This window comes from Copadichromis virginalis, linkage group LG7 (genome assembly GCF_057382275.1).
Source record: "Copadichromis virginalis isolate Kocher_CV1m ecotype Utaka linkage group LG7, C_Virginalis_male_GT1.1, whole genome shotgun sequence".
NCBI classification, from domain to species: domain Eukaryota; kingdom Metazoa; phylum Chordata; class Actinopteri; order Cichliformes; family Cichlidae; genus Copadichromis; species Copadichromis virginalis.
Genome location: NC_140624.1, coordinates 40,732,719 through 40,744,640, shown reverse-complemented (window position 1 = coordinate 40,744,640; position 11,922 = coordinate 40,732,719). Strand labels below are relative to the sequence as shown.

Below are 11,922 nucleotides of genomic sequence, written 5' to 3'. Positions count from 1 at the left end.
AATATTTTTATGAAGACGGTGCGTGCGTCTTTGTCACGAAATATACTCGATGAGAATGAGAAGCCACAATAGTGCCCTCCAGGAGCCAGAGGCAGAGAGAGAAAGGCCATAGGAGACCCACGTCATCTGCAGCCCCCCAACCAGTGAAGACCCAATGCCACACTTCTTAGTGGCAACTGTGTTCCGAACCAAGCCAAAACAGGTGGTGGTGGTAGGCCCCAAATTTAGCCCTCATGGGCCACAGCCAAAGAACCAGAGGAAACAAGGTGCCTACCTTTCCAGAGGACAGCCATGCTGCCACAAGCCAATAGCAAGGCTCCAGGTGGCCAAGAACCACCTGACACCCAGCAGAGCACTGGGCCTGGGGCTTGCTGACCCTCTGAAGTGTGTGTGGATGTCCCCACAGAGTGTAGGGAATAGGGTTGTACACGATAATAACATTTCAGATTAAACATTATCTAACAAATCCGGAACATTTTTACTTTTGAACTCTGACCTTTGGTCCCGCTGCATGTAAAAATAATTGTTGTAAGCGTCACTGCAACACAATTATCTGACCATTAAGTCCATTAGATGCTGTTACATTACGAAGAGGGGGTTTTCTTAGATAAAAGTCACGTGACATCAATAGCAAAAGTGGAGAGGTCAAGGATGAATGGATCAAGATAAGAGGGGAGAAACTTCATTGACAATTACTGCTGTCCAGGCAGCATAACGCAAAACTGCTTTCGTGTAAAGTGGAAGGTTCCTTTATAACCTAGTGTTGGACAAATACATTGTCCAACACTGGGTTTTGTACTAACCCTGACACACAAAGCATATGTTTTTCAATTTTGGAGTATTTATTTCAATTAAATTGGATGTTATTTATAATGCTCCAAAACACAGGAGCAGTTGTCTCAAGTTTCTTTATACTGTAATATAAAGACTGTACAGTACTAGAAACAAGCTCACCAGATTACTTGAGTAAATTTTTTAAAAATTTTTTTAAACTTTTTACTTTTACTTGAGTAATAAGTAAGAGTAATAAATGTTACTCTTACTTATTTACGATGGATACTTGACCAAACCAAACACATGATTTCCTGTGATCAAGCACTAGTTAAAAAAAAGTTAACTGAGAAAATTGCTTTTTTCCCCTTTTTTCCCTCATTTCAAATGCTAATACAGTTGAAATTAAAGAGATAATGTTGTTGGATGATCTGCAAAAACTCAACCTCTCAGACTGACCAGACTATGTCACATGATATAGCTTGTATGATAGTTAAATGCATCATATTATAATCACAACATGTGATGTGGCTTGTCTTGACCATCCTCAACATTTAACCTAAAAATAATTTTTAAAAAAAATAATTAAAATGGGGAAATGATGTAAGGACAAATGTAGAAATAATAGCACTTACACCAATCTTGTTTAGTAAGTTGTTCAAGGCATTCTAATCCATAGCAGTGTGAAGAAACACAGTCCCTCCCCAAATCTGTGCTATATTTTTGCCATTTTTCAGGTGGAACTGAAGAACTGTGACATTACTAAGTTTTCATCCATGCATCCATTCATTTTCTTAACCATTTGTCCACTTCAGAGTTGCAGGAACTGTATCCCAGCTGGCAGCCATGACAGAGACACAGCCAACTATTCACATCTATAAACAATTTAGAACCATTCAATTTATTTTCTGTCTTTATTCTTCAGTTTAACCGCTGAGAGTTGATCTGTTCTTCGGGGCAGTGTCAGCACACAAAGAACTGTAATAAAAACATTCTTATTCATCATCTATGTCCGTTCCATTGTTGTAACATGCAACAGGTCCTGCAGGAAAAACCATGCCATTTTGCAAGCCTGTTTATTCACAAAATACTTAATGGAGACTATAGAAAGACAAACGTTCATTACATTTTCACCTCGTTTCAAATGCTAAGGCATCTGAAACAAAAGAGATAATGTAGTTGGACAAGATAAACAAAGAAACCAACCTCTCAGACCGGTCAGACTGCATTGTCTGAATACTGGTGAGGTTAAGACAGCAAACAGGGTGAGAGAAAAAATATATATCATTGTGCAATGTACCACATTTTATACATTTGACTAAGCAATGGATCACATAACGTGCCTGCTGATCAAAGAACATATTGCCAAAGTTATGACTCTTCTATAGTCCTGTTATAAATCAGCATCAATGTTCATTCTGTTATGGAGTTTTCTTTGTTGAAATTGTTGCTTTACTACTTTCGTTACATTCCATCATAATGTCAGAAAAGTTTGTAAAGAATTGACAGTCACATCTTGTTAGGAAATGGAGAGCAAATTTAATTACCAGCATATGTATCACAGATCAATGAGTACAGCAGTAATCATTTCAGGGTTCAAGATGAAGGGACTTAAAGTTCATCACTATAGAGCATTTACATGAAAGAGAAAAAAGGCTGGAATATTTAATGTAGCCACACAGCTACACAGAAAATAAAATGCCCAAGCGCCCTTCAGGATGAGGGATATTTACAGTGTAGAATCATATTTAGAATTTACACAGATTATCATCAAGAAATATTTTTTTTTTTCTCCATGAATCAATTTTAATGTTATTTACTTTTCTTTTTTAATACTCTAGAGCCCTCCATTCCAGGCTGGCTCCTTCCATTTTTACATTATCCATTATACACTGGACTATATACACTGGACACCACTTGACTATAATCTATTACAATGATAATTTAACTACAATCAGGGGGTCTGGTCCACCCACAGTCACATTAATAAGCAGCCATGACCATGTCACACATACATTAACCAAACTTTTATGTTCCATTTCCTTCAACTTTTAACGATAAAACACTGCAACAGAGAATCTAAAGTAGGTTATTGGATCTCTTACCACTGAAAAATTCCTTTATGGCCCTAAAATATCTCTAGTAGTGTGTTCTGACGTTCTTGTGCTATTGCAGTAATCTGCTAAAAGATTTTTCATCTTAGTCCAGTTTTCAAAGTTTTCTTTTGCTGTGTTGATGGTCAGTTGTGGAGGGTACTGTTGGCTTCTCAGAGGTCCGCATCAAAGGGTCTGCTGCTGACGGTGTTCACTGAGCGGGCAGGGGGGCTCTTGGCCCGTGGGAAGGACACATCGTCCTCCATTGAGTCCCTGGAGTACGGGACGCTACTGTTGCTGGCAGCGCTCCTGGCCCGACTGAGATTCGGCACTTCAACGCGCCTGGTTGGGGTCTTCGGTTCTCTGCGACGCATGACCTCTTCAACCCGGACCTCTCCTCGGTTCTTCCCTCCGCAGCAGCGGCAGATCCCGATGAACATAACGAAACCGCCCAAGACTTCAAATATCCCGCCGATGTAGCCCAGAATGATGCAGTAGCCGACTCGCGGAGTTATCAATGCTGTATTGACATTGGGCGTTGTGATGTTTGGGGGGCTGTGCGTGTACCAAGAGATCGGTATGATGGTCAAGACGCCTGAGCAAAAGATCAGCAGTCCACCCAGACCGGCAACTACCCAGTTAGGCCTGTCTTTCCAACAGCGGACCCCCGGGATGGCAACAGCCAACCCGATTAGAGTCACGATGAGAGAGGCCACCATCATACCCTGTGCGAGCTGTATGATCTTGTTACTGAAGTACTGGGTGTCCACTTGGCCGCACCGAGCACCGGAGCTTATTGTGGATGCAATACAAATATCCCAGATTCCTTGTTCAATGAAGTTATCGGAAGGAAGATTGCTAATACCGTTCAGAGTCCTCCAGTTTGGGGCCACGGTCGCGACCAAGTCCAGTACCCAGCCGCAGGGAGCCATGACCATCCCGAAGATCAGGATGCCCGGAGTGCGCAAAGAGAGCCGCATCCACTCCTGCGTTGATTCCCTCGGCATGATCGCGGTTGTTGTGGTGGTTGCTGCTGCTGCTGCTGCTGATGTGCCTCTTCTTACTCCTAAACACGTTGCAGTGACTAATTTCTACTGGGGCGATCAGCTTTGACGGCGTCGTCCTAAAAAACAAGTCCGACTGAAACTCAGCAGTGGGCGGGCCTTCATCTTCCCTTGCCCGTCTTGCCTGCCTCTGTCCCCAAATAGGACAGGTGTGGCGCTGTGTGCGTATGGGCGGGGTGCGCCTACATCTTCACCTGTAACTGCAAAAAGCAGAGTGCGCGAGCGGTGGGGGACGGGGATAGTTTCGATTAGGCTTTTTGTCGTGCCAAAGTGTGATAAGTGATAAAGGATAAGAAAGATAGAGGTTTTTCTTTTCAGAGTAGCTGTTTGAAGCGTGGTGCAAACGTGTCTTCCGCTTTTAGGAGGTATTTAAAGCTTCTAATAGTGAAAGCTACCCAGACTTAAAAACTTAGGCAAGATATGATTTTTCGGATCTCCGGTTGCATTAACCTCCTAGGACCTGGCGTCGACATATGTGAACATCATATTTTGGGTTATTTAGACTATAATACTCAATTTTGCTCTACAAGGGCCTGATATCCACTTACGAGGACATTATACAGCTTCTGTTCTATCAAAATTTTAAATGAATATGTGGCTCTCATTTTTCTTAGAAACAGAAATCAGGTTAAAAAAAAAAAAAATTTAAAAAGGATCTGGTAATTCTTTGTTTTTACATTCATCGGGTCCCAATATGCTCAAATATCAAAGAGAAATTAAAAATGCATGCTGTGGAAGAGTTTTAGGAGGTTAAATAACTAAAACGTTTTATTTATTTATTTTAACTCTTGTTTCATCAGAAAAAAGGGTTCTTGGGATTTTTTTTAAAGTGTTCTGATTAAGAAAGCGAGTAGTGTATTTAGTAGAGTTGCGTACCAGGACCCAGGGCTGGACTTGGACGAAAAATCGGTCCGGGCATTTTGACTAGAGGTATTATACAAAAAACCATAAAGCCTTTGAATAAAAACTAACTCTGTTGTGACAGTGATGTATACTGTCATGTTGTTATATATGTCTCATTCTAATAAACTTAAACCTACACCACCCTCCCTATTCTGGTATTCTAAACAGTGCTTAGCCAAAACCCAAAGTCGAGTTAACCTCCTGAACTATCTACAACATATGGTGGAAACCTGAAATTAAGACAGAGAAGACTAGAGGTGAGACATGATCATTACTGAATATTAAAAATAATAAATGACAGATTTAGTGATATTTTCATAAACTATTTATTTACCACATCAATGAACAGCATGGCAGGGCAAAATATTTTTTGTAACATGGCAACCTTTAAAAAGTGAAAGGAGACAGAAACACAGGTGAGAAAGAATAAAACTTAATTGACTTTTTGATGGCATTTTACACACAGTACTGGTACAGAATCTAGAAAATGTGGGAAAATACTGACATCATATACAGTACTTAGCTACTTCTGAAGAAATTATGATGGAACCCTGAAAAAAAATTACTATGTACAATAATGGATTTCTATGCATTTTACATCAGATGAAAACGTTGGTTGTAAGATTCAGATAATTATTTGTTAAAAGTGAGACATTTTAAATGAGATTAACAAAAGAAAAGCATTTCTTCGTGTCCCCTTTTCCCTGTTAATACCCTACCTGGCAGTGGCGGTCCTAGCCTGTTTGGCGCCTACATAAAACATATTAAGGATTGTACATCAACATAAAACTGTTAATTTCACCAGAGAAACACACACACACACATGAAGAGAGAGAGAGAGTATGCATTACATGCAAACGGCTACCAAACAGCCATCATAATACGTCATACAATGAGAACAGAACAAATCAACAATTGACGATGACTAATTAATATTAAAATCTGTAACATAATGTATTGTTTGGAGTTTAGTCTGTCACTGTTACTATTTTTACCATTTCTTTTTGGAGCAACTGTAATTCACATTATTTCCTTAGGAATTAATATTAAAGTATTCTGATTCTGATTGTTTCAGGATGACCTGCCATTATCCAATGACACATCTGCTTACCTGTATCTTTTGCTCGTTTCTCCTCCTCTTCTTTTCTCTTTTTTCTAAACTGAGGACCTGATGGCTTTGAACTTTTCTTGTCCATCTTCCATTGGTTTTCATTTTGCACTCCAGTATGAACACAAGGATCGCCACAACATGACCTAATAGACCTACACCTTAGTTCACAGATTCACTTTGTCTAGGGTTTATTTCTGGGATTTCGCACAACCCAGGATTCAAATCATGAATACATAATGGGCTTGGATTTACATCATTATGAATGAAATGTGCTCTATTTGGAAGCAGCAGGGCCCCCCTCCGCTTTCGACGGGTTGTATGTGAGACTCTAAATCATCAAACTGTAAATTATAAATTTTAAATTGTTATTCATCCCTTTACCCCTGGTCCTAAAGTGTATATTTATTTTCTTACTCTTCTTATATTTATAGTTTGTTTACTTGCACTGCTGTAACTGGAGCCTCGTCGTCTCGTCTCTCTATATACTGGACTGTATGTAGCGGAGATGACAATAAAGTTTACTTTGACTTCAGCAGCGAGCAGGCGCACCGAGGGCTCTCGCGCTCACTTTTCGCGTATAGAATTTCAAAAAAGCATCGGTGCAAATTATAAGTCTGTATTATAATGTCTGGTGTTTTCATGTTTGTTGGGTTTTTTTTAAAATTTTATTTTATTTTGCGAGCTCCAGCCAGCCAGAGAATCCCCCGCCGCCCCGCCCTCTCCTCCCTGTGCCACAAGCAGCAGGCGCACCTCGCAAACGGAGGGCACCCTTACTCCCAGCAAATGGCCGACAGAAAGCCGATCGGTGCCTATGCCATTCCCAATATGCACTGGCTGAAATCGGGGCAGTATGAGTACGAGGGGGCAACCGCCCATGTCGCCCATATCAAAAACCACTACTGCTACCTGGCCCCCTGGCAAAACTTTGCTAGACCCGCCCCTGCACAGTTACCAGCTGTCAGCTACGTAAAAAGTGATCCTGGTGTTATTTGTCTCTCAGAAACAGCTCATAACTTCCCTTCAACTCATTCATGTCACCTAAAAGGTAAACCTGTTTCTCCATCACCTGTTCAGCTCTGATGATTCAGTAAGGACATCTCCTGGTTTCATCTTCATGTTTCCCTCTCACCAGATAGCCAAACCAATATCATGACCAGCAGTTTTACAGCTGTGGCTCCAGCAAACATCAGCTGATACTAGAAATTAACATTAAATAAATTCAACAGCTGATCAGCTTAAACGTGCTGCTGTTGTTTAGCGCGACATTCACTGGTTTCCTCTTTCTGGCGCAAAGTGGGCGATAAACAAGAGAGACGGGACTTGCGTCAGAAACACCGATCAGCTGATCATTGATCAGTTTCATGATTGAAGTAGCAACAGGAGAGGGAGGGGAAGAGAATGAGAGAAGAAGATGCCGCTGACAGCGTAAAGACACAGAATAACTCCAGCTTTGGGTCTTTTTTTTAATTCTAGCTGAAGTAGGGGACAAACTGTGTTCCTTTTCAGCTCAATACAAAACACGTAATATTTTCTCTGAATACGAGACAATTCCATTTTTACAGGACGGTTGGCAACTCTACTAACTAACCTTTTGAATAAAATAAAGTTCACTATTAGTAACATCATAGCACCCACCCAGCTGTATAGACACTAGCTAGTATGCAGTTATTGTAACTGACTGTAAAAAGTCAGTCAATTTATTTGACCTTTGACCCAGATAGACTGCAGGGGATAACTTCTCACCTGAAGTTCAGTTCACCGAATACCAGCGGCCGCCTAGGATCTCTCCTCCTCCGGCTCACCTTTCCCTCATCCACCTGCTGGCCTCCACAACTTGCTGATTGTGCAGCAGATTCCAGGAGGAAGAAGTTGCTAATTTCATTGCTATTTTATCCCAATTTACTGCAAAGCTTTAGGGCAGACAGAAACAAAATAAAAGGAAGAATAAAAGGAGTGCATTTTCAACAGTATGTTTCAGTTTTTCTGCAGGACAAAGAAATTCTGCTGTGGGATTAGATTTTAAGAAATGGAAGTGCAAAACTACAGATAAAGTTCTTGTTGCCCTAACAGTCCTGTAATAATAAAACTAAGTTTTTGCTTATTTTACATTTTATTTATTTAGTATTTTTCTGTGAACTATCACAAATTATTTTAATTATTTCAATGTTTTATTTTGGTGTAGTATGAATGGCAATGTCAGGAGGAAAAACTGTAAAATTTCTGAAGAAGATTTTCAGAAATTTTCTGACTTTTGAGATTTTGGACTTTTCTACAGTGAAAAATCCAAATAATGCTTTAGCTGCTACTGCTGGAGACTGAGCCAGTATTTTACTTCATTACAAAATTCACACTGAACTGACTGGCCAGGTTTATAGAAATATATATGTGAGACCTGGCGTCATCATGACTTTGATTTGCATGGCATGTGGGTTCCGTGTGTTGGGAATCATAATTGGCAAGAATGTAGTTCTGCAGGAATCTATTGAGAGCAGCTTGAATACCTTTCTGCCTCACTCTCTTTGTTTTTCTCTCTCCCGTGCCTCTCTTTCAATATTCTGTCCACACATGTGTTTGTTTCTATTTTTTTTATATCCTGGTTTTTCTAGCTTCTTCCGTCTTTCTGGTTGTGCTTGATGTGAGATTCTGCCAGAGCATCAAAAGAAACCCGATTATTAACGAATGCTAATAAGGTCTCTCCATAGGTAGGGGGGATCATTCATGATTCTCAGTGCTGTAAACACCTTGTCAAAGAGCTGAGATGAGGGTGACTATTTCACAGAGCTAGCAGCTTTACTGATCTCTTTAAGGAAAGTGAATCAGTTTCTGAGAAAGTCAATGACCTATGAGAGGCAGATGTCACAGCCAGACCCTACATTGTTTAGGCCGACCCCGTTTCAGCTACGATGGTATTTGTCCATCAACATCTCCTTTGAGCGATTAACTGTGATTGCTCAAGTCACCAAAGGAAGCTCAACATTTAAGTATTTTATTTTATTTCAGTGCACTGATAAGAGCAGCTGTATTTTCCTACTGCCTTCAATAGCAGCTGTTTACCAAATTAATACAAAATGCGACATTTTTAAAGTAAGATTACTTTGCAAGAAATATCTGAAATATACACAATAAAATACAAAGTCATGTGTTCTTGAAGCCATCTGTATCTTTATTTTTCCTCAGAATTGTTTGTGTTCTTTGACACACAGAGGACAAATAAACCAGGTACGACAGGTATGTGAACAAACCAGGCAGACTTTGTGAACCAATCCTTTTGCCACATCATTTGTACACAATGCCTCTTTCCCTTATCATCATAGTATGACTCATCAACTTTATCCCTCTGTAGTTATGTCAACTTTTCTTTCTTTCTTTCTTTCTTTCTTTCTTTCTTTCTTTCTTTCTTTCTTTCTTTCTTTCTTTCTTTCTTTCTTTCTTTCTTTCTTTCTTTCTTTCTAGGTAAGTCATAAAAAATAAACCACAATCTGAAAAAAAACCCCAACCTTTAGCTGTTTTCATTCAAAGTTTCATATATTAATGTCAGTCTTCCACCACCGGTTGTATGTAAGCTACATAACTTCACAGCATTTGTATCATGCCACACATCACAGATCTTTATAAGGTGAAACTGGAGCAAATGATTTGGATGACAGCAAGTTTTGGTTGCCAAATACATACCACTCATGCAATGTAACAGTTTGTTCATGTGAAGTAGTTTTCATTTTCCAGGTTGTGAGCCCTCAGGAACAATGATGTGTGCAAACATACGCTGAAATTTTGACGTCACATTTCTAACCTTTCTTCACTGTGCATTTTATGTTAATGACTAGCATCACAAATACAAATGGCAAAAAGCTATTTGTTGACAATCAGAGATAATTAATAATTTACACATGCATTTAATTCCAGAAAATGCAACATTTTTGGCTAAGGAGTTTTCAGCAACCCTTTATCGCTTTAACTAGAAAACAAAGGAAAAGGTTCACCAGGTACAAGTCTGATGCAAACAAGGAATGACAGGAACTCTAGAGACCTTAAAAAATAACAACTCACACAAAGTCAGACATAACCTGCACTTCCTGATCCTATTGAAGAAATATTGCACATACCAATGTTATATGTGTCATAAATTTCAAACGGATACAGAGAGTGCATACGTTTTGAAAATATGCCTATTTTTTCATGAATTTAATTGCATTTACTAGATTTTTGTGAGAGAAATAGTTTTGTTTGGGTTTCTTGTTTATGCAAAAAAAGTAGGTAAGTGTTTTGACTAATACTTATCAAAAAGATAACTGTGTTAGAAAATAGAATAAATTAATTTATTTGACATCAGTAAGGACAAATATTAGTCAAAATTTGTCAGAGTCCTCATTCATTTAAGAAACACTAGGACCTTTATGCTTTTGAAACTTTATATTGCTAAAGTGTTTAAAACCTGAACTTGTGAGCTTGACTAAAACAAAAGAATCTTAAGTATAAACTATAGGCAACTGACAATATGTGAAAAAATAGGTTACATATAGTACTAAATTTAGGAGCAAGATTATAAAGAACTACAGCAAAAGCTTCCAGTTTTCTCAGAGACTATCTGCCACTCTCTAGTGGCCAATTAATGAAACCACTAGAATATTCTTAAGTAAACTGTTCACGTTTTATAAAACTCTGCACCCAGACTCTGCCTTTGATGTGTGGTTCACTTGCCAATCATTTCTCACAGCATTGCTTTACAGCAAAAAGGGCCTTAGTTCAAATCTGCCAGAGTTTTCATGGTGTTAGAGGAGACTGTCATTTGGCTTGTCAAACTTCAAACACATGCAGTGAAAAAGTGAAAAAAGTAAAGAATAAAAAAATAGCTATTAACTTTCGATGATGTTAAAAGTAAGACAACCCTTTAACATCTGAAGGGAAATGTGTAGATTCTTTATTGACACAAATTTTGTGGACTGATGGCTGACTTGATCTTTATTTAAATCTCATCAACAGTTTGAAATAATACAATATGAGAAGCTAAATGTTCTTTTCAGCATCTCCAACTATTACCAAATGTCTCCATCAGGTGGCAGTGTTGAGCCAGAACAGAACACCTGACGTTTTTAAGCGCAAAGCAGTGGACTGAGAAGACTGCATACAGAACAGTCTTGTTATTTGGAGACTATGTAGATGCACGGAGCTCCCACAGCCACTAGGGGGGCCCCACGCTGCAATCTCAGCCACAACATACAGCACTCTTTATATTTTTCTTGCAAGGAGCCAGACCTTTCAGAAAGTCTTGAGTAATAGCTCTCCAGGCTTTCTGAAGGTCTTTCAAAGTTTTTCTTTGGATAATGTCTGATTTTTCACTCATTTTCAGTCCAACCAATTTACCTGACCATCAAATTGTTGTCCGTATATTCGTGGAGATCAGGACAGAGGTACAACAATGAGTGTCTGCATCATGCAAACTCTGCTTTCATCTAAAAAAAACAAAACAAACCTGCATCTTCCATGTATGCGTGCACATTATTTGCTACACGTCTTTCTTTCTTACCTATCAAATTATAATGAAATTAGGGGTTAAACTTCAAAAAAGAAAAGAAAACTAGTAACACCCAGACTCATTAATATTAATTTTATTTTGCAGTCTTTTAACGACATTAAACATTTTCATGTATTCAGCTGAGAATCGTGGAAATATTAACGTGAACATGGAGGCAAAATAGAATAGAAAACATATGCATAAATATATGTCTTTTTTAATTTTATTTCTATTTCCACTTGAATAAAAAATATATATTTTCTCTCCAAAACAAATGCAACTTCATAAAAAAACATTTCCAGATTTTGTGTGTACTCGTGTCTTAATTTGAAATCTTACCAGTGAAGACATGCTGATATTCCTGTATTTGAATTAAAGATATTTTTGACCCTAAATCCATAAATCCACGCAAAACCGAGCGGAAGTTTGGCTTTCCTGACAGGAAGTTGTCAGCAGTGTTATTGTTGC

At 38.8% G+C, this 11,922-nt stretch overlaps 1 protein-coding gene across 1 annotated transcript; it reads right to left on the bottom strand.

Moving 5' to 3' along the window:
• Positions 1-1,830: 1,830 nt before the first annotated feature.
• LOC146705634 (claudin-23-like) lies at positions 1,831-3,988 on the bottom strand. The gene has a single exon (XM_085463369.1). It carries the CDS (start codon positions 3,869-3,871, stop codon positions 3,038-3,040), a length of 834 nt encoding a protein of 277 aa, XP_085319495.1. The 5' UTR covers positions 3,872-3,988; the 3' UTR covers positions 1,831-3,037.
• Between the last annotated feature and the right edge of the window lie 7,934 nt (positions 3,989-11,922).